The 25,316-nt window shown below is 30.8% G+C and overlaps 1 protein-coding gene across 1 annotated transcript in view; it reads right to left on the bottom strand.

Moving 5' to 3' along the window:
• LOC128998154 (glycine receptor subunit alpha-2-like) overlaps positions 1 to 22,269 on the bottom strand; it is a 194,505-nt gene extending 172,236 nt beyond the window's left edge. The window contains exon 1 of the mRNA XM_054424163.1: positions 22,180 to 22,269. Within this exon, the coding sequence (XP_054280138.1) occupies positions 22,180 to 22,235 (56 nt within the window). The 5' untranslated portion in view covers positions 22,236 to 22,269. The remainder of the gene's footprint in view (positions 1 to 22,179) is intronic.
• Between the last annotated feature and the right edge of the window lie 3,047 nt (positions 22,270 to 25,316).

The raw sequence follows: 25,316 nt of genomic DNA, 5'->3' as shown, positions 1-25,316 counted from the left end.
TATTGAATCCTTCTTAATCTAACGCATACCTTCTCAATATGCACACTCTCTATTGATATTTGAATCAATCCAAAAGCCAAGTAGTTTGACTGCCTCATCGTCAGTACCTTTCTTGAGAGTGCGGGTGATGGATTGGGTTTTCTGATCGATTAGTTTCTTGCAAACCACTCCTTGGTTTCATCAAGGAAGTATGATGCCTCAGCCTTCAGATCAGTTAGGTTACTGTGCCTCATTAACAACGTAGTGTCGTCAGCAAAAATAAGTGTGCGTCTGTTGAAAGATAGGTGATTTATCATGATGACAAACAGAATGGGACCTAGCATAGTTCCTTGGGGCACACCATGGTGTAGCTCTTTGATTTGAGAGGAGGCTCCTTGTAGTGACACAAGTACACTCCTTTTGTGAAGGTAAAACAAAACTCGGAACTTAGTTATTCCCCGAAACACATAACTTGAATAACAATAAAAACCATTTTATACTACGCTAATTGACTCTGGTATTTTGTTGTAATTCAAAGACCTTTTAAATGGTGTTATATTTATATATAATACTTACCATGGCACCTTAAAGTATTTTTTTCACCCGAAAAATACAATAGCCTACCTTTCGAGAAGGAGCTATATAATGTTTAAGTGTCTGATAATAACTGAATGTATAATGGGTATACAGAATTATCATGCTGCCAACATAATAGTATTCGAGTTTCGAAAATAAGATCTGAAGGTTTGAAAAAAAGATTTGTCATATTTATTTATTCTCAGCGTTTTTATGCTTATACGAGATGTGACATCAAGCCAACTACATTTTTACGATTTATATAATATATGATGAATACTTAACGCTGCCGTTTTCATACATAGGCTAGCAACAGATGTTGGTACCAAGTTAAGTTCATTTAAAAGAACATTACCGTTAAGTAAATACAAATATAAAATAATTTAATAAGGTGATGAAAAAGTGTGAAACAATATATCATTGATATAAAGTGAAAATTCGGTTGAGATTATCTTGAAGTCCTTTTCTTATGATAAGAACGTATCTGTTAGGATAAAGTTTAGGGAGAGTAATTTTTTGAAGAAAGTACCTCATCCCAAGGGAGATATAACTACGTAACACCACCAGACCTCAGTGATCAAGGTACCCTAGAATCAAGCTTAGTAGTCTCCTTAAGGCTTCTGATAAGAACGTTCTCCTGTGGATATATTGCGAACATAATCCTTTCCAAGAAAATGTATTGCCTGCTCGGGGATCTCTAGCTAACGACACAGTTGTTATATTATCTTATAGAAAAAAAACTTCAGGAAAAGGCATTGTCTAGATTAGACAGTAGGCCAAACAAAACAATATGAGATAGAGTAATAAATAACTCAACCAGACAACCAAGTCAAAAATGACGGCTCTTCTAAAATGCATCAAATTTACATTGTTATACGTATATTTTGTTACCCCCAGATTTTTACCCCCCGGAATTTTACCCCCTGGCCGGATATAGAAATGATTGATTTTCCTATTTCTGTTTTTATTTAATTGTAAACATTTTATTATTAATTAACCTATCTTAATTTATTTATTTTGTAATCTCAACTTATTAAACCGAATTTACCGTTTAATTTTTATGTTCGGGATTTGCGTTTGGGGCCAACTGTTGGTCAATAAGTATGTAAAATAAACTTAGTAGCTCATTTAAATGCTAATTTGGTGAACATTTCTTCGTAAAGAAACAATAAGGCATATTTTTTTATTGTTACAATACAAACAAAAACATTGTTTTACCACGGTTGTATAATAAATTGTTAAAGAAATCTTCGAATCAATTACCATTCGGTTGTTTGTTTTACACGTCATATTATCCAATAGTTGAATTCAAATATGAAATCCTGATACTCGAATCTCAAAACTAAAATTAAAAACCTGTTTGATTAGTTGATGTTTCAAATAATAAAAGATAGGCTACTTAATAATAAAATGTTTACTATTAAATTTACACCGAATAAAGATAATTAACCATTCTCACTAATTTATATATCTGGCCAGAGGGTAAAACTCCGGGGGTAAAAATCCGGGCCGTATATTTCGAGTTGACCTCATGAAGGGGGTAAAATTCCGGCCCGTACACTCTACGTTTTTATAATTTTGATGTGTTCTGATCAAATTTACAACCGTGAAAATATACGTTTAATTCCGCATTTAATCCATCGAACTGATGTCGCGAAACTCAAAAGTTTACCTCCCGGTCTGTGACGTCACGTTTGCTCAGGGGGTAAAATTCCAGGGGGATAAAAATCCGCTACCCCAATAATGGTAGCCGCTCAAAGATTCAAAAGGACAGATAAAAGAAATCTTTTAACGACAGCCATTTTTAACTATGTGACCATTTGAGTTCGGGTTCGAGACATTGTATTTTACTATAAAATCCCTTTAATTTGATGTGCACATCAATCTATGCTTACGTTTAAGATTTTCTTCTGACTTCTATTAGGTCGTCTCCCTGAGGAGGTAGAGCATTGCTAAATATTGCGTTAAAATACGTTAATGACCAAGAACTGTATATCAAGTTTTGACGTTTTGTATATCAAATATTTAACCGTCCCGGGACTTTTTTCCACCCTGTATATAATATTAATGTATAACGGAAAGAACGAACTTAATAAACTCCATTTACAAAATTAATAAAACTAACCTATCAATTCTTACAGCTGCATGTCTCAGCTAGCGTGTATATGAACATATTGGATCCAACGTTGCATTAGCAGCGCAATAAACATTCATTGAGAGTTTCAACTATGAAGCCGCAATGTGCGGTCACCCACCATAAACTGTTTAGCGTTAAATATACAATCGGAAATCTCCTGAATATCAATACTTTACCCTCACTCAGAAATAATGATGAACTTATTTAGACTCTTTTTTAGTTATGTTTATTACTCCTGAATAATACACTTACTTACTTACATAGCCTACTTTACCCTAATCCAGAAATGTATTACTCACAATGCGATAAAACTATACGTTTTTAAAGGGTTAGATTTAGTTTTCAATTATATGTGATTGACAGTATGTTATCATATTTAGTTATAAAAAGAATTATTATATTAATTATATTTTCCTTAAAATACTAAACATTTTAAAAATTGTAAAAAAAAAACTGACATAATTTATCCTATAATTATTGTGTGTAACATAGGTCAATTTCTATGTTAACAATAAAACCCAAGTTATACTATGCTTAACAATTCTGTAGAAGGATAAATAAATAACTAGGTAAATATAAATAATGATTACTGATAATATTTAAATATATGCTATTTATTTGAACCCAAACTCAACGTTTCATTTGTATTCTTATCTATTCAACGTTAATAATTTATACAAAATTATTTTCCATGCGAACTTATATCCATCCCAAAAGACTTTCGCTACATAAAGTGCTGTATCCCGGTCAATGTAATGTATAAAGCCTTTTACATAAATGAACAACATACGCCCGCTTCGGCCTTGTACATCTCTCGATGATTCTATTGGATAGCAGTTTGCACTCCACCAATATTAAATCCAAAGACTTTTGTTCGAAACAACCATACGTTGATGCCCATTCATCACAACGGTTCAAACGCTAAGAATAACGAAATATTAACAAATATATTTTATTATTTTAAGGACAAAAGTTATCCAATGGTGTTTTACATTTTACTGAAGACATTCAATAACAGTATACTGTCTACTGTTTACCATAGTAAACTTTAAATGGATCTTTGATCTTTTAAGTTTAATAATAGTTACCCGGCATCAATAACTAATAAAGTTGAATAATGTTTTACTACGTTTTTAAAACTCCCGAATTAAATATAAAACAATTCATAAACTAAGAGCTGGTTTCAATAAATAATACTCTGCTTGGTATTTTTTTTCTTGTGAAAAGCTATTCTTTTAAGAAGTTTTAAATTTATTTTTCACTGGTACAGAAAAATCTAAAATAGTTGAATTTTAATGTGCAATGCTCTTTAGGCTACAGGTAAATTTTTAAGTCAACAGGCCAGTGACAAAGACAAAGATTAAAAGTCGAGAAAGTTCTTTAAGAAAATATTCAGCACTGTAGGGTAGCGAACAATGTTCGGTCTAAGATAGTCCTGGAGTTGGCGAAGGCGGACTTTGATGACTTTTAAAGCGTAGGGTGTATATGACGAGGTATATGACGATCCCCCGGGGGGAAGAGGATTTGTCTAACTAATTGATCAGCTTGAAAATGAACCTTTAGATCCGAAACCTTGGCCGCTGGAAAAAAAAAAGGATCATTAACAGTACAACATGTGCTTTACTTTTAATTTGTAAAATAAATCATCCAGAAGCTAACAATTTGTTTAGTTTTTAACCTTCAGCAAATAATATATTTAAATCGATTTACGTTAGTTTGCAAGGAATAACAGGAGTGTGGTACATTTGCAAGTAACTATATTTATTACAGTATATCTCGTTATTTTATTGAAGAAATTACGTTCATTCCAGTATGGCGGGCCAAGATGGTGTTGATTTATCTCCACATGTTTTTTGTACTATGGTAGACTTTCATATATAGTAAAAATGTAGTTTTATATGTAGACCAAACATAATATATTTCAGAGTGTGTGTAAAAAAAAACTGTTAGTAAACACATATGCTACTTGTATCATATTAAAGCCAGGACTCCGGTAATATTATTCACCTTAAAAGTAATATTTAGTTTAATATTTGTTTTTATTTCATTTTAACACATTGATGATTTTAGTATTTTGAATAACCAATTACTAAATCGACTAGACTAGTTTATAATTAGCCTTAAAAGTTTAGAGGCTTTCATCTTATCATTTTACAATATTTAAAAAGTAGTCTGTCGTAGTTAAAATTTAATTTTCAAATTACAAATTTATATACATAAGACGATACAGGGCAACTAATCCTGCACTCTCGACGTTTACCGATCGAGCGCAGATGTAACAGTGTACATTTAAAGCTCGTAGCAAATAGTGCGGTTAGTGGTTCACCACTGCCCGGTCCGTGGCTACCTTAACAATTAATTGGGAAATGAGATGTGTGATGAATATTTCAAATAGGTCGTTTTACTCACCAAATAAAATTTTAAAAGTAATAACAAGTAAAACCTATGCAAAATCTACCGGAGGATCAAGGAAATGTATTTATTCTACTTTGGATATATCTGCCATCATAAGATGTTTTAGTTGTTGCATGGAATGTACTTTATGAGAAAATAAAAATAGTTTACTGTATGACTTTTAAGCGATTTGAGTAGGGCGTAATGTGATTGTAATTCCTAAGTATGCGTGTTTACAACTACCTTTTTTATTATATCCAGCCAATGCTGTTCAAATTCACCCTATGACACAATATTATACATATGAGTTTATCGAATACAGGCTTATCCCGTGTGGACACTTTTGTGGGTTTGTGGAAATCCACTGGTATGTTTCAGTTTTACTTGGTATGCATAAGACATCACCAATGCAAAAAATTTAATAGAGTGTTGTGTTGCAGTCTATTAGGGATCCATGGGACGAGGCCTGTGCAACGTTTTGCCTAACAAACATACTTTGCATACAAGTTAAACTATCCAAACTGCTAGAAACAAACATTCAGAAACGCCTACTAACATGTGCCAATTATTAAAACATATACGTTAAGCGCAGCTGAATTTTACCATGTGGTATTTAGGACAACATTCAGTTACTATAATAGAAGACGCTATCATCGTTTGATTCTAGAGTTTACAACAAACGCTATTCGGTTATCAGCTGATGATAAGAATGACAAGGCACCTGGAATTACGTCATCGTTTACCTCCAGTAACGTCCAATGCTAGTTGGCGTGTTTTTAGCATTTTTACGTGGTTTTAAACTTGTAAAAACGATTCTACTATCCGATTCTGAATCTCTCTCCCCATTCTCCACGACCCTACTCTGCTTTTCTTGGAAAGTAAAAACAACCAAATAATTAAAGCACTTTTCTAGATATCAGATAGAATAATAGAGGTAAGTAAAAATAACTGTTGTGTATAGTTTTTACCCTATGGAAAGAAAACATCGCTACGTCAAAGATTTGCATTCAATTAGTTTTGCAATAAATATAAAATTCATATCTCACTATACTAACTCTATTATACTGTTTGTAATCAATTATTAAAATAAATTTCTTTTTTATCAAAGCTTATAAATCTTGCTTAGCGTTTTGAAATTAGCCCAGTTGTCATTAACAAATATCCTGAAGCTAACGGCAGCGAAATTTAAAACACTACAAAAATAGAACTCCCAACTTTTCTTAGCTAGTATTCGTATCCAACCATCCAATGTGAGCACAATGGCTGAAAGTAGGTGAATAAACATATATTTCTGTACTGTCATAATAGGCACACTATTCATATTATTTTATAACATTTTAACTATGAATGGAATTGTTATGTCATTTTTATCACTAGTATATTTGATTTCTTATCAATGTTAGAAACATATATTTTGTCACGTTTTATTCGCTACATAACATTTTCCACGAGATTTATTTCATTTGTTATTATTTATCTATCTTTGATAAGACATGGTATGTGAAAATCTAAACACTGTTTACCATACGGATATATTAGGGAGACATATTTTTATTAAATATACGAAAGAGTAATCTCACTTATGACATATGAGGCGACGCGTGGCCCATAGCGGATATTATGAAACACATTCAAGAGAATGGCCAAGACGATGCGACTATGGGCTCACTTTATCGGATTGAAAAACACAGCCTTTCATTCACTTGCTATCTTCACTTATTCTTTTACGGCCTCTCAAATGTAATATAAATGTATAAAATGATCAAATGTAATATAAATGTATAAGATGATGTGTTATGTATTCGATTGTATCAACAGACTACTTATGGAAATAGCTTTCTTGAAATCTGGTAATAATTAAAATATTTTTTCATCATAGATTTATTCGAAATCTATAGTTATACAGGGTTATTACAAGTTCCTGATTTTGATTATAAATATTACTGGGTTAATTTGTTTCAAGACTATTTTAGTTGGTACCATTGGAAAGAAAAACTCATAAAGTTTCATTTACATTGGTTTGGGTGCATATCAGCTGTTTGTCAAGTCAATTGTTGTAAGTGTTGTCTAATGGCTGAATTTGAAGGCAGGAAAGCTTTTTGCCAGTTGGAATATTACATTAATCAATCTGTTATTAGTGTGCAACGACACTTTAGAACCAGGTTTAACGATTATCCTCCTAGTAACCCCTATTTTGGCAAGTGACACTTGAAATTTAAGAGAAATGGCTGCATTTGAATGTTACTTGTAGTAGGGCTGAGCTTATCAATCTGTGTCGAAACTTTTTGAATTTTTCAAAAGTTGTAACCAATTTATTTATTTTTATAACAAATAAAACTACATTTTATGTATGTATGAAATCATGAACATCATTTGTAATAACCCTGTATATGTATTAAATGTATTCTCAATGACTTGTAAAAGGTGTTTTACTATGTTGGTTTATGAACATGTGTTACCAATAATTATTCATTTTCTAATTGACAAATTAATTGAAGTAGGTTAACATGCTACTGATGCTAACGAGTGTTTAGAAAGTATTATATATGTTTTTAAAAGTCCGAGTAGCCTTCAACTATATTTAATTACGCTCACTCCTTTCATAAGTAGCATTATACAAAGGTTTTTATGAGGAGAAGTAGGGAAAAACGTTTAAGCTCAAATCCAACCCTCAGGTCCCATCAACAACCCATGTTTACAGTGTTGCTATTTAACCCTGCTACACTAAACTAGTGTTTTTGTATGGTTGTCCATTAAAGAGAAGCTTAGCAGAATAAAAAGTAAAAATACCTCCTAATAAATATAATACTTGTTATAAGTTGTTTTATAACCCTTTTATTTAGACACATATACAACTATTAATTAGATAAGTGTCTACGGTATTTATAAAAATAAACCACCTGAAGTAAAAGAACTGTTTTATGAAAACTTTCTTAGTTCTATACTCATTCAGAAATATATTACAATGATTACAATTAACAGTACGTGTTTTAAGTAAGTAAGTATAATAAGGTTACTTTTAACATAATCGTTTCATTAAGTCACATATAATAAGATATTGAAGAAATTACTGATGCAATTATATTTTTTTCTTATGTTACAAGTATAGTAAAAATAAATGCCATATAATACACAATGCGATTATGTATTTGGTTAAAGTATGCTGTCTTTATTTTATTTTTATTCATTAGAGCTCAATATAAATTAATTGAAGTATAGGGTATACATATTGATGTATACATATAATTGAAATCTCAGGTCTATGGTATCTAAGATAGATGTTCTTCTCGCCTTGAGTAGGCTTATTAATGTTTTGGCTCTAAATAACTTCTCTATTTATTGTTTATATATTTGCCTCTTTTGCAATTTTCAACTTTCTTTCAAATTGTTTATCGTCACAGCGGTATAACATTAAATTAGACACGAGTTTATGCTAAAATGTGTTTGTGTTTTTCATTTTTAAACTATTTTTTACGGACATTTGTTAAATAAGATTATGATAGATGCTATTTGTATGATGTTTAACTATTCGAAAACAATCGTTTTGCAATTTCATGAGTGAGACAAGTCCTGAAAAATTTAGAATTCTAATAACAAACACATTATTACCGACAGAAAATCCAATTTTCATAACAATAACTAAACTGCCCCGAAGCTAACGCGGTGTTTTGTTCTCATCCTTATTACCTGAATTTTACGGCTTAAACTTTTGCTCATTGCGAAATTATTTAAAATTGAATTAGTTTCGACATTTTAACATTAGAAACGAAATCGTTCATCTTACTATTTTAAGAAAAGATACTTAACTATTCAATATTTTTACTTTTTACCGTTGAGTGTTTCAATTCTATAACCAGGTTGCAACCAACGAGTACAAAGTATTGCAACTGTCAGTGTATTTTTAAGAGAATGTACGTCGAATTACGTTAAATTATTTCAAAACTCCGTTTTCATCTATCCAGACAAAAAGTACAAACGAAAAGTGCCCTTGTTAATTTTCGAGGCTTAAAGAAAATATTTATTTTTATATGTTTACATCAAAGCTATTTTTTCAGTGACTACAAGACTAAACTGAACCAACTGTGGGGCATAAAACTAAATAAATTTTAAGATTTTTGTATGCGTTTTTTATGCAAAGGTAAACAATCAATTTTGGTTGGATAGGTCTAGATAAAAGAACACAAATGTATATAAGAAAAACATTTTAAAATCTTATTATTAAAATATACATATGACACCACTTGAATAATAATGAGTTAATATTCGATTGAGATCGTCTGAGTCTTTATCTCATGGTTTGGGCATCTCAGATTAACTAATGTTAAAGTGCGTTTTAGGGAAGAGTGGTTTTCAGACGAGACAGGGAATACCTTATCCCAAGGGACACATACCTACATGATACAAAACACACCCTAGACTTGTGGTTGGTAGTCTCCTTAAGCCTTCTAAATAAAACAGTCATTGGATGAATAAATTACTTTTGAAATCATTTCCAAGATGTTACAAGATGGCCAATGTATTTATCATTGTCTTTAATCTAATTACTAATATCTGTTAGCCTAATATATCTAAGATAATATTCAAAGTAAAAAAAACTAGCAAATGAACGTGATACTTGTTTTTAAAGTATGACGTTAGAAAAACCCAAATTAACAATACATTTGATCTCAGTGATAATTCCGTAACCACTAGTTCTAGCTAAAAAAAAAAAAAAAAAAAAAAAAAAAAAAAACAATCCCAGGATAGTGCTTAGCGCCGTAGGAAGAAAAAAGCTAATTGAAACAACGTTCACATGAAATGACGAACGTCAAAAAAAACAGGTACGTTCTACAGTATGTTGTTGCAACCCCGGTTATGATACGGGTAGTATTTGTTTTCAAATTTTCAGTTTGTTACATAAATATTTGTTTACATCCCGAACACTGTGTGTTCTGTGAAGTAAAATATACAGCACCACCATTTGACCACATTGACTGCTTAAACATAAATGTTTTTTTTGCAAATAAACATGCAAGAAAAATATCAACTATTGTTTTTCTCATGACGTTGATTCAACGAATCCTAGCTTCACTATAGGTAATAATTGGTAATTGGCTAAATAAATTTATAATAAAGATAGGTAATTTTCACTACGATCATTTATTAAACTACTCGAACTACGTCAGCAAGTTATCAACTGTCATTATGCAATATATAGGTGATAGAATGGCGTGACCTTAATCGAAAGGCGGTGTAATGACGTGTAAGTTATGTGACATTGGCTCAGGCTTGGGAAAAGCATGAACTGTACACCCCCTATTAATTTGTAATTAGGTGACACCAGGAAAACCAAACTCTGCACACCTATTACAGAATGAGGACATATTTATTTTTCATCAGCATGAGATACCCCACGCAAAAATATACATCAATATCACCTAATAAAATTAAGATTTTAAAATTTGTATATGTTATACAGTTACAATACTACCAAATATGAAATGTTGTAACACATTATTTATTGTGTTACCGCGATGTGTACGATTGTATATTTTTCGTTTTATAATGAAACATAGATTTTTATAGGTTCTTATAATTGCTTGATAATAATTATCTATTTATTGCTTACAAAAGAAAATAATACTATTAAATAAAGAACGGTATACTGGTTATCTAATACCACATTAAGAGCAAGGGTTGCGTGCACGATGATCTCAAAAACAATTCTAACGATTTTCTCTATTTTTTTGGTTTATCTTAGTTTAGCCTGAAAATAAGACTAATGCTCTGTTCTTTGTTAAAAAAAAGATTTATAACATATCGTTACAACAAACCATAGACAGTATTCTAGCAAATTACAAAATACAGTACAGGACTTTCAGAAAATTACCATTGATCATACCAAACACTTTGGTTGTCGTACTGATGGATACGACTTTTTTAATCAGTTGATTCTATTCCAGCAAAACAATGTACACTAATATTGAGATAAGAAACTTAAGGGAACGCCATGGCCGTTATATAGTTTTCAACGATGCGTCGCCGGTTCCGGCGCGTTAAATGATCCCATTGTTGCGACGCGCCGTTCCGCGATCTCAGACGCTATCGCGTCGTAACCTTGCTGGTCATCACATAATACCATGGGGATGTTGTTGATGATTTTTTTTTATTTAAAGAATAACGACGGTTCCTCCATCAAAGAAATGTCTTCATAACTTCATTAAACGTATTGAAACTGGGAATGAAGACGATTTACAGCTACAACTAATAAGTTATATTTACTTATAGGATTTTGAACTAGAGTTCAAAATTATACATCTTTGTTCTAACATGAATGTTTTATTTGGATTCTACTCTGATTCTTTTTCAGTACCAAAACTAATATTTTGTACTCTTGTTTGCTGCGTTGCTGCCTTCTAGCACCCATAGTATATAAAGCATCTCATTACTCCTATTAGGGAAGAGTGGGGTGATAGTTGTCACCTAAGGGAGAATCGCTATTGAAACCAGAATTTTAGTTCAAAATGCTCATAACTATGTGTTCCAAATGTTAGTTTACGTCATGTAAACCTAAGAATGATAACCTAAATCAATTACCGTTGGAAACAATAAACAAAAAGTAAATAGTGTCTTTGACCACCATTCCTCTATTCCCGAGGTAATGAGGGTCAGTATTTTTTACAATTGATCCAGACCTAAATCGATAGGAAAATGGAAATTGATAATGCAACAGTGTTTTTATGAATATTTTATTAATATCAATTATATCAATTACATCCTGCACCTTAGCAAGAGAGAGATGCTTGTGCTAGCCACAGAAATATGAGAAAAAATCCCCAAAAAATATCAAAAAAGATGGTTTAGACATAGTTATTTTCTTACATTCTGTAAAAAGACATGCCCAAACTGCCTATGTACATCCTAGACATCTGAAATGTAAAATAAAGGTAAAATAGTTTTGGGTAATGGTGGTTAAATAATTAAGTGACCCTTGTCACCCCAAATCTGTTGACTCTTATCACCCCAAACGCATGGTTTTATTTATAATTAACTCAAATCTTTTATCTAGCATAACGCGTACAACTACAGAACTGTACGCAGATCCTACCTTTGTTCAGTAAACTGACTATCTAAATCATTCAAAAATATTTATTGTGAACAACTGAATATGAAGTAGAATTAAGTTTATAATAAATAGCCTAAAATCACTCTATGATAAGTAAATTGCAAATATCCACTGGGCTTTTGAAAGAATCGAGATAGTATCTAAAAAAAGATCACAAGAAAGAAGCATTAAAAAAAAATTATCCACGTCAAATACATTTTAAAAACTTTAAGTAATATTCATCACCCATGACTGCCATTACCCCAGTCTCCCCTAAATCTTTTGCTCCGCAAACCCCAAAATTTATCCTTTAAAACTTACCAAATCCAAATCTTAGAGTATTTATAGTGTTTGTGTAGGTTTTTTATAACAATTCTTCTTTTACCCTACATTTCAATATATTCATAAAAGTAGATTCACCGTTGACATTTTGTTCTTTTTTTTCAAATAAAAATTTAATTTATAATTTATAATTTTTTTTATTTGCTATGTCATATAGGGTTATAATTATAAAATATTGTTTAAGATTAACCATTATAATACTAGGCCTTCTATAGTGGCCCAGCTTTAAAATAATAACCACCCAATTTGGTTAAGAAATGTATAGAGTCATCGAAGTTAAGAGATTGGATACTTTAATAAATAGTTATCTTTTTTAGTACTTTATCCCACAGTTATAAAATTTAAATATAGCTCTTGAAACCTTAAATGTATGCCTAAATGATTTTAAAGAGTAATTTCAATACTACTATTACATTAGAATACCTTCATGGACCATTAAAAGCTTTATAATATAATTTTATAGTTAAGTATGTATTTTATCTGTAAACCCAATTGAATGTAAATCAAAACTCATAATATCCACCTACTGAAATACTACATGTTAAAAAATATAAGTTTTACTTTTTAAATGACATACAGTTTAATACTATTGTTGTAGATATACGCTGAAATAAATAGATAAATAAATAAAATAAATAAATAAATAGAGCGTAACTCCTGACTGTGTGATGTATGCATATTTTGCCTTTTTCCACAGCATAATTGCTTATGGGATCCTCCTATAAGGGCGGGGGGGGGGGGGACATGCAGCCAGAAGGGATGAAGTTTTCGCTAGGCAAAAAGAGGCTATCAGAACAATCTCAGGAGTTTGGAGTCAGCAGGAACACTGTAGGCCACTTTTTAAACGGTTAGGAGTAATGACTGTCCCCTGTCTTTATATGTCAGCTTGCCTGTTGTGGTGCAAAGAGAGTGAACATGAGCTTGAGGTAAGGAGTGATGTACATGAGCACAACACAAGGAAAAAAGACTGCCTAAACGCCCCTAGATTTAGGCTGGCAAAGAATGTTAAGTCCTTCAGGTACAGCTCCTTTAAGATGTTCAATAGTCTGCCAGAAGACCTCAAGAACTACAGTCTCTCAATCTTCAAAAACAGGATTAAGAAACTTTTTATAGAGCAGGCATTTTACTCTGTGGAGGAATTCTTCGAATTCATGGAAAGTAAGAAACAAAACCAGCCACTTCGCCAAGCCAAGTAAAAGTTTTTATTTTTTTGCATGTGTGTGCGTTCTGAGTTTTGAGTTTTTTAACGACAAGGCCCGTTCCAGTCTACTGGTCAACGGCTGCTTTCTTCAAGGTATCAAGGTAAGATATAATAATGGAAGACAGCCATTTCTCAAATATATGCTGTTTCGGATGCTGTTTCTTGTCAGATGTGTTAGTGTTTTACAGTTAACATTATTAACGTTAATGTTGTTAATTAACAACATTTTAAATTACATTATTAAGGAGAAAAAAAATCACAAAACAAATAATGCTGTGTAAATAGCACCAGTAATTGAGTATGATTAAGTGATTCCATATAATCTGTTTTATTGCGTATTTTAGAGAGTATTTTATAATATTTTTGTTCCTAGAAAATTTTTTTTTGGAAATTAATGTTTTATATTAAAATGTGTATGTTTTAAAATTGTTAACGTCCTAAAACTTTTAAAATAACCTCTCAAAGATGCTTGCAAACATACCTTCTTCGTAGTAAGAATAATACATTTTTGATGAAACATTATTCCTGAAAGTTGTCTAAAACCCGGTAGTTTTAATACCGGTAGAATTAAGTTAATGCATTGTCCTACGTAATGTATAGTATGATTATTAAAATCCTACAACTGCATTCATATGATCTAATTCTCTAGACCTGGCATCCATCTCTTAGTAATCATTCAAACAAGGTTAAACACAGCCTTTACAAAAATAAATATATGTTCAACTCTGTGACACATTCTTATTTATTTTATTAAATAAAAATATTTATGGGTTGGAGTAAATGTTACCACTATTCAAGAATACTTGTCACATTATATACACCTACATTATGTTCTTACAGGCTTGGCTAAACACAACACGTATCATATTGCTTCGCTAGAACAATAAAAATTCATAGAGAGGTTTCAAGTATGAAGCCACAATATGCGGTCGCCCACCATAAACTGTTAGGGTGAAATAAACCATCGGGAACCTCCTGAATATAAATTATTATACGTGCATGCAGGCATTATTGAGGGACAAGCTAAACAGTTTTATTAATATGTTTATATACGCAAAATTCTCAAAGCAGGGCTAAAGTTAAAAATGTTAAAAATACTCGTGTTAAAAGCAATAACAATTATAGGCTAAATAGTACAAAATGATTGAGTTACAAAGCTATATGTTTAAGGTCGCATAATGTTAAGTGAGAGATTAGTAAGCGTTAGCAAATATACAAAAATATTACATTTTATGGTGATATTAAAAAAAATTTGCCACTACATGTAAAGATAAACGAATTAGTGTAAAATAAAAATTAAACCACAAAGAAAACAATCATACCATGTAAAATGTATTCTAAATTTTACATGGTATACACTCTTCTTAAATATTCCATATATGTAAATGTATAGTAAATTAAATGCACTTTTCATATAGAGCAAACATTAATCTTTGTGAAGACTGTCACTCAATTTAGTAGAGTTTTCTTTATGGGTGGGTTTGATTCTACTAGAGGCATACAGAATATTTTCATTGAGATGATTTTTTTTTAGAAAGCACAAAAGGAATAAGGGAAAGTTTTGCAAAGGTACCTGATAAACAAGCAATTAATTAAGATATTCACATATAATAACAACACACTGGAGACGATATCTATCTTTTATAAGCTAAAAGTGTCTTTACAATGTTTGTAAATTTATTTTAAACGTGCTATCGTAACAACTAATAACTATTTATATCTTTAATATAAGTAATCCTAACAAACAATGAGTGTACAATTAAAATGTACCGCAGGAATTTATTTTAAATTTTCAGCTGATTTATTAATAAATTTGTTTTTTATCAATAAAAGTATTAAATACTTTATCGAAAGCATAACCAAAATACAGTGATTGAAATGTATGAACTCAATTTAAAGATCTGTACATAGAAGATAAGTAACACAATTGGCTCAGCAGCAGTGGGTATTGATGGATCTAATCTAGGTTTAAGACGATTTGTATGTCTTACTTGGGCTTTCGACGTGTTTATTGGTACAAGTTAATTGGACACGTTTACCCTGATTCATTGTCTTTGACTGCCTTGAAAATAAAACAAATATTTCCTGCTTTCATGTAAATCTAGATCTAAGTATTTATTGATTTTAGAAATGTCATTGGTACTATTCGATTAAATATAAACCGTAATACAAAATATGGAGAGCAAAACCAAGGTACTCAAAGAGACGTAGTAATATTAATTAATAGTAAAGATTTGTTTTATAATAATACTAATAATTCCTCGGAGTAAAATTCTCATTGAAGGTTATACCAGGGTGTTCATCTATATCTTTAACAAAACCTTATTATTTAATTATAAAATATTCTTACAATTTAATATGACAAACAAGAAAAAACCAGTATAAACTATTGGAATTTTATTATAATATGGTTTTTAACGAATGTAAATTATTCATTCTACAAAACCTGTCAGAAAATTTATCTCCGTCTGTGGACGGGTTTGATTCTAAATTATAAAGTTGGGCCTATAGTCTTTAACTAGTAATTTTAAAACATGCGTTTAATAGCACACTAGTCCTTAAACCCTATATAAAAGCGACCTGAATTTTATGTCTTTGAGTCATCGCTCTTTTTCCAAATACTTTAAGAAAAAATTAATTCTTATTCGGTAATAATCAGTTAGGTTAATAAATAATAAGACATTAATCAAGACAAACACTTATAATTCGATATGGTATCATTTGATCATTATTTGACGATCGACGGTATCATTAAAAACGTATTTATAAACATCATAATTATAAATCTAGAGAAAGCTAAACGTATTCAAATTTACTTTATGAAAAACTTCGTGCCAGAACAGATGAAGCTTAAAAATGCACAATTGGTCTCAAAATGAGATCTTCAGCTGGAATATTCTTGTCCATACGGTCCATTCCACAACTGTAGCGGTAACTAGTAACACCAGCAATAATAGTTAACAGCAATAGCAGTTAATAATTGAGTATGGAGCATTTAATGTGTATACTCTAAAAGCAAAATAGTTACTATTTATTAATTATTGTTACATAGCGTTGTATGTAGACAGTTGCACGAACGGTATTATATACCGTCATTCATTATGTGCTGTAATATGTGTTGTAATAGAGTGGTAACCATACTGAAGTACTAATTATCAAAACTGTTCTTTTCAACAGATATTCAATAATCTAGCTCACTATTACCGAAGCAACCATGGTTGTACCTATTAGGAATTGACTTGCTCCTACTATGGGAACTCTAAATCAGAGCTTATTTATAACTATTTTACAGAACCTCACAATTTTAACCTTGCAATAGACATTATCAAGACAAAGTGTAGTGATGCGACTGTCTACTACAGAAGGGATGGGAAATAGGTCTTGTGTAACTTAACATGCTTACCAAGTTTCATAATCATCGGTTGAAAAAATGTACAAATAAAAATATTTTTGTATAAAAAAACAAAATGGCGGTTTCCTGGGTATTTTCAGACATACCTTCAAGTAAACTTTTTTCTTCCTTTTAGTATTGAGATCCATTTCCTAAAACGTTTTATGGACATCCTGTATTATATATTTATTTATGTATGTACTTTGATTATCCTCTGTAGTATATATAAGATTTATTTTCATCATATATGAACACACCCACCCGAAAACTTACGCAAACACATATGCCCGCAACGAAAAAAAAACACTTTGCTTAACAATTTATGCATATGAAATACACATGAGTTTCTATAGAATATAACATTCTAATGGGAACAAAATCCATAGTACCCATGTTAGTCACAAAAGATTAACTGTCCCAATTCTTAATATAATGTTTATATTATTTTACGGTTACTGTTACATCAAAAAACAACAAAATATTGATTATAATTGGTTTTAAATTACAATAGGGTGTAATATATTTGCCGTTCAAATAAATAATAAAATATAAGTTTTCCCTTTTATTTTGTGTGAAAAAATACGAAATGACATATTGTCTAATTGACTCATCTCCACGAATTCACATAGTGTAAAGAATACTTCAAAGATCATTTGAAGACATATCACTAATACATGCATGTAAGATACTGGAAACAAACCTGCTGTAGCTGTGATAATATACAGACAGCTGTAGTGAGACATACAAAGGTTTATTTTATCGAAGAAATCCCTTAAGCTTCCATTTTTTATACATTGTTGCCATTAAAGAATAACGCATTTTTCACGTTAAGAAATATACATAAACATTTTCAAAGTATTATTTTATATACTCATAACTTATGGTCCGATAAAGTAACACCATATTTAAAATATTTATTTTTTACAATCAGTTTTAAATTTCCTTGAGGAATAGTAGCTATCACGTATAATCCAATCTTTTCTAGATTGCTGAAATCTGATAAAGCATTATCCAGTTTTCCTTGATCAAATCTGATAAAGAAAATAAAAATTTTGCTTTCCCATCAAGAAACCTAGAAGCATTTTGTTTTTATTGTATAATGTGTCATTAAACGGGACGTTTTCCGTTTTGTGTTGTGTTTACACTTGACCAGTAGCAATGTCAGATTTTTTAAAAACGATCTATCCTATCGAGTATTTTAAAACGCTTAATTTATTTCAGAATTAAAATTAGTTGTGTGAATTTCTCTAAAACCACTGTTATGATTGAATCGATAAAATACTGTTTTGGTCCAGAGGCAAGTTAATATAGTTTAAAAGTTCATTGTTCATTTGATTAAAGAATGACGTTTAAATTACTAGTTTATATAATCAATAACAATGATATTTGCTTCTAAATTATGTGTATAATGCTATAAAATAAAGGCATTGGCAATAGAGTTGGGTCAGACATTTTACTCTTTGTGTCCAATCAAAACCGATTGGCTGTCTCCTTCTTCTATGTATGAGTTGTTTTACTACTACGTATTTCAGAGGAGGAAAGAAGAGCAATTTATTAGCCTCCTTTATACAATTTCCAGAATTTATCCCACTTTGAATCTTTTGCAACGATGATTCAATTTTTATTAATTTTATATGTTTTTTTATCTTGATTCAATCGATATATCTATTAAATTAGTAGAAGACTTTTAGTTGAATACACAAGTTTCATAACATTCAAACATTGAACTATTTGTATCATATCTTTTCAATCCAGTATATCTACTATAATAAACTACAGTAAGAAATGACACAAATGTAATTATTTGGCTTTGTCTTTACAAGGATACATAATTGTCAAGTTATACATTATTGTTTACGACGTTTAGATATTAAGTTTTGCATTGCAAATTATTATAAAATACAAATATCGATTACATAAAAACTATTATAATGAAAGAAGAAAAATCAGAATAATTTGTTATTAAGAAATCCCATTTTTTGTTTTCAATTTCATGTTATAATTGATTCTAGCCTATCCGAACCGTGTTTATAAGTGCATAAGTAAACCGTGTTTATTTATGTTAATTTATTTTAGTAAGAAGATACGACATCAGTTTAATATTCCTTCGATTTTTTCATGTTATAAATTAGTGTATAAATATACATAATTTAAATTATGTAACAAAAACATGGAAAATTTCAATATGCTAAAAATAAATTTGCGCCTACGCATAATCTTGTTTCATGAGTGAGTATGAGTCTTGATATGGCTACAATAGGTTTTTAAATTACTATTCGTTTATCAGATTCCAATTACCATTTGCTATCTTGAACTTAAACCTCAAAATTGAATTAGTAGGTAATACCCGGTAGTTGTTGACTTCTTCATAAATATTTTCAATTTTGCTAATATCACATCAAACCATTAAGTCAAATCACCTTCCGAATGAGTGTTAATACATCGCAAGTGGTTTAAGATATTTTTAATGTAATTGTTTAGTGAAAAAGATGTGCTGTAAGGATAAACATTTAAAGAGGTCTTTGTCAAGAGGGTTAAGATTTAGTTTAGTGATGACATTTAGTAGAAAAACTTTACTAACTACTACGCTGGCACACACAATTTGGAGATGGAAACCCATAACCATAGGCAATCTGAGTATTCAAAAAGATCCTATGCATTTATCACACCATTTACAATGGTTTCATAAAATAAACAAAGGTCCGAGCTTAGGTAATTTAGTACTTCACTGACAATAAAATTTGCTTCTTCAAGATTCTAATAAAAATCATTGTTTACATTACCGGTATACATTTATCAATAAGAAAAGATTCTGTCCTATTACAATTCAATCAATGATGCTATATATACTTGAGTCAATGATAAAAAGACTGAATACGCTTTACTTATTAACTAACTGTACAAGTGTACAATGCTAAAATAAACAGAACGCCTGAAGATTAACGGACGGATAAGAAATAATATTTTGTAAAAAGCTACTGTTTGTATAGTGCTTGACTAGGTGTTACAACTTAAATCTAAAGAGAACTTATTCCATCCAGACATATCTCAAAGAAACAAATCGTTACAGTCCCATAAAACAACACGCTCACTGAACGATATTTAATTATACCTGACGATCCGATAAATTTTCTCTCTGCAAACATCTGGCTAAAGTGGACGTTGACAGATGGGATTGGTCAAATAGATAACCATTTTGTAAATGTGACTTCTCTATATTCACCCTTTTTATTCTGTACTCCTATGTATAGTTTAGCTGGATACTATTACAGATTCCTAAATAATTGGTTGATCCATTTCAGCTCTATTCATTCCTTAATGGCGTTTTTGATATAATTCTTAGAAATCTATATCGTTACTTGGTTTACTATAAAACTCTACATGACTTACTTGAACAAATTAAATCCAGATAGGCCTACACATTTATTTTAAATGGATAAATTATTTTTATTGACCGAATCCTACAAAAAAGTTAAAATATGAATATTGAGTTGGTCAGGTAGAAAGAAATATGTACTACTTTAGGGTAATGTGTAAAAAGAATTAAAAGAGTAATCGGTTTTATAATTATTACAATAGACAAAGCACGTTGCTAAATAATATCATTAAATCATTAGTTCACATTACAATATGGTTCATTACACTTTGAACATGCATCATAGATCACTTTGCTGTTAAATAACTCACTTGGTTTTAACAACTGATTTAATATACGCGTTTGATTTTATATTAGCTCAACTTAGGCAACGTTTAATAGAATTTCGGTTTGTAATAAAGTCAGTAAATACCCAAATAGTAGGGATAAACTACTTTGAATTTTCTTTATTTGGTTTAAACTTTTAAAATATGTTTTGCATATTGTGGAATCAGAATAAAATTTAAAAATACTTTACCAAATGTGGCATAAAATAAAATACATGCGTTATAGCTATTTTAAAAGGCAAACACATTTGTCTAGTTTTGTCTTTTGCATCCAAGTTACTTAGTTGTTGATGAAAAAGTAGAGAATTTATAGTGTTGCTCAATGTGTTCTAATCCAATATTATACAATCTTCAATTGTTGTAATAAGATAATAAGACAAGCAAATTACACTCTAAACTACTCAACTTATGGAAATTTTACTTAAGAAAGAATGGAATGCCAACTTAATTTAATTCACTTGAAAATATTATTTGTAAATGTATTAGTCAAGTGTGTAGGAATCCAATGAATTATATAAATGCTTTAAGCAAATTCAGAAAACTCCTTCAACATTATCACCTTGTTTTCTTCCACATGTAACCTTCTACTTTGATTTTTAAAACTTCATATGGATTATACAAAAACAATTTCCTCCATTTCGTTTTTGTGTTTCATTTTAATAAAAAAGTGAAATATTCTAAGTAATTTAAAACGTGATCTTTTCCGGGGATTTTCTAGATTAATTCACGTAGAAACGGCTGTGCTATGTTTTAAAGTGAAACAGTCGTTTCTAAGTGATAGAAAAACTGGTCAATCACTATATAGTTAAAACTGGTCAATCAGTTATAATAACAAAAAAAGAATAGTGTACTATAAATTGTGCTAGAAACGTATTAGTTATATTTTTAAAGTTATTAATTTTCGTGTCAATTCTTTTTAGATGAATCTGCTGTCTTAGCTTGCGCGTTTGTTATCATGTTTTAATGACCACACTTTATATATTAGTGTATAATTTAACGATCTCCGCAGGTCGCAATTGTTAAATCAAGTCAACAACTTTGTTATGTAATATGTTCTTAATCATTGTAATTAAAAATCCTTTTATTATTTATTGTAGCACAAAAGCGGTTTTGGAGAACATTTTAATCGAGCCTTTACAATAATTTAATATCATCAATGAAAATAATACCTACTTTTCTACATAGGGAAATGTAAATAGTTTACTTTGATATGTATTTTTTTCAAGTATACTCTTTTTAATTTATTTATTAAATGGCAACGTAGCGTATTCAAAGCTTTTTAGTGTGGGTACCAGTGATAAATACAATTTAATATATTTACCTAATAAATAACAATTTTTGACAAAAACCAATTTAAATTACACTCTTCTTACATGACTTTTTGGTGAGATATGATGAGCAGTAGCATGGTGGTGATGGCGCCAGGCATGGTGAGATGCACACACAGACACAGCCGCGCACTGCCCGCCACTGAACGAAAATTGCGTCGGTTAGAGGATGGGGAACAGTAAGGGGTGGTGGGTGTCGCACAGCTACCCACTAATCCACCCCTCTCCCTCAAGAACTGAGTGCCCCGCAGCGACCGTCTAAGGCAATCTACGACGTAGATGAAATACCAGAAGGATTATAAGAATACTAATACAATCTGTCATATTATAGAGGGGATAACTATGTTATTGTGAGGACTTGTATATTGTTTATTCTTACGTTACAAATATGGTTAACCTAAAAATATATTATTGTGTTTGCATTTATGTATTACTTATAACGCTCTATAAATTAAAGTAAAATTAATCCAATTGAAACCAGTATCCGTTGGGTTGTCATGTATAGTAGGTCTTTACCACTGAAACAGCTTTAATGTCCAAAAAAAAAGATTTTGAGACCTTGTAATCCAAAGGTATACCCTTAAACACATTTTAATATGTTGACTCAAAACCTAAGAAGTGACGCTGATTAATCTTGAAGGTAATATATTAACTGTTTTTTATAATTAAAGCAACATTTATTGATCAATGCTAGTAATTTTGCATGGTCGAATTTTACTGAGCAGTAACCAACAAACTCATGGTTCAAAATATAAAAGGTGTTGATGCCTTAACACCCTGCCTGACATAATGTACCAAGATAATAATGCTATTTCGTTATCCTGTTAAACTAATTAGTTTACTATACATTTGTGTAAAACCTCCATCCATGTGTCTAGGACGTTGCAGTAGGGCAGTATGGGTCTTCCGCATCATCACGTTGTGTCCTACCAGTTAGCACATCAGCACTATTTTTTCGTTTGTTGTCATCTAAATGTGCTTGTTTTGATTTCATTATGCTTTTGCGTGGTCTATTCATTCTTAACTTGGACGACCTTCAAATGAAGCAACAATAAATCTAGTATTAATAAATCTAGTAATGATGAATCCGAAGTTAATAAAAAGTAGTTGCCCAAATACACCACCTTAATGTTCAGGAATTCATATAGTTGCGAATTGATGTATTCATATCAATTATTTAGTAGTGTTTAAATGCAAATAAGGAGGCTTAAATTTAATAAAATGAGGGTATTACGTTCGCTTTACGTTTATACAAAAAAGGAGTTAGTAATCCAGCGAGAATGATAAATATAAAATATTTTGTCAACCAATATAGTTAGACAATCTATATTGGCCTCAATAATTTTCATGTTCTTAGCTGTAAGATATTGTAAATTACTTTAACTTGTTCTCCGAATATATATTTAAAAAATTCAAAGTATGCAATACGGTCATGCTATTTAAAATAAAAAAAAAGGGCCTAGGGAAAGTTCTATACCATATTGCGAGTAAAATTTGCAAGCACCATGATTTTAAAATGGCTCCAGGGAATTGCTCTAAATTTTAAGAAAAAAATATCTTTAAAACATCTTAATTTTTGGCTAAACCAATATTTATGTTCTGTTCTTGGAAAACACGTTTTTGTCCAAGGCTTTAAATGAAATTCTGATATTTTCACCATTGGCCTTATGGTTGGCAAGTAGAAATGATGTGTTACGAAAATGTATATAAACAAATCATAACATAAGATGATAACAAACTATGTACATTAAGCTATCAAATACAAAATACGGGTATAAAAAGACATTCGGGTGGGCACCATATATCATATATGATGCTCAAGAGTAAAGTGATGAGATATAGAATAAATATGATTGTCCTAAAACAAAACATTTTTCGCGTACAGATCACCTTTGTACTGTACTGGCTCACTCCTTGCTTTGCTGGATAGGATCCACGTACGGGCAGTTAGACTATGTCTAGGTTAATCTTTTTTTCTTTTCTTTTTAAGAGTTTCTTTCAGAAAAAATGTTAAACCTTACACTAATATTGAATTAAAAGCCACAAGAAAAAACATGGAGTGTTTTTTTTTTTTAGTTCTCGACTACGGTTGGCGTTGGCGTAGGTAGGTGCATTCTTCCACTATCACATTGATGCAAGGTTCCGCGACTCCAGTGACCAGTTGGTCAACAGATGTTATATATCATGAGTTTGTTGTTGAACTTTATTGTAGACATTTACAAATGGATCAAGACAAAAATATAAATTATAAATACGGACCCGATATTGAAAATCCAAATACGAGACCTTTGAGATCATGTCCAATAGGTTTCCGTGTTTTTTCCTAAAATGATTTCTCCAAATTAGATAGGTCAGATGTCAGTATTATACCAAATAGTTTGTCTGAATTTCCTCTTATATAATGTATCCTAACCTGCTCCGTATATCAACCTTCTGCAGGATCTTCCTCTTGCACATTGAGCACACACTTCTGAACCTTAAATCATAGTTAATTGTTTGGAGTTTGGGGACAGGTTTATGCGCTCATTAGTCGTAATTTCTGTGTAGCCATTTGAAACTACAATATTTTTGGTAAGATATCTCATTTTTCCTTTGTTGAGAAATTATATTTGAGACGGTAAAATGCGTGTAAAATAAATACTCCTTACAGTGATGAACTTACCCTTCAGCTGCATATTACAAAATGATCCATACACGTTTAAATATGTTACCATTACCAACACTGTTTTAAGCTTCAATGAAGGACACATGAGTTGTGTTGGAAATTAAGCTAATTAACCTACAAGCTATAGATCAGTTACCAATTTGTTTACAAATAACCAAATGTTTCTTGTGGAAACAAAAGACGACCTAAATGTTAGTAATTGTTGTACAATTTGAACATCTTAATCAAACATGATAGGTATAAGCTGTTAAAAGTATTTGAATGTATGTCAGTCCTTAAAAGGTTCGTGTAGAAACTGTGTATGGGTTTAATATCTAGATTGCATCCAGTAATTTTGTCAAAACTAGTTTGTTTTAGGATATTTCCTTTTAAGGAAGACGCTATTATAACATATAAATGCTTTGTGGTAGCAGAAGTGTAACATGATCCTCTGTGTTCATGTGTTATTTGATCTGATACGTTTATATTATACAGTCTGCTGGTCTAAGAGTCAGCTATATAAGTAATAAGATCAGTC

The sequence above is a fragment of the Macrosteles quadrilineatus genome, unplaced genomic scaffold (genome assembly GCF_028750875.1).
Source record: "Macrosteles quadrilineatus isolate MER2022 unplaced genomic scaffold, UCM_ALF_1.0 Scaffold_7__1_contigs__length_78375512, whole genome shotgun sequence".
Classification (NCBI taxonomy): Eukaryota; Metazoa; Arthropoda; class Insecta; order Hemiptera; family Cicadellidae; genus Macrosteles; species Macrosteles quadrilineatus.
This window is presented reverse-complemented; position numbering and strand designations above follow the sequence as displayed.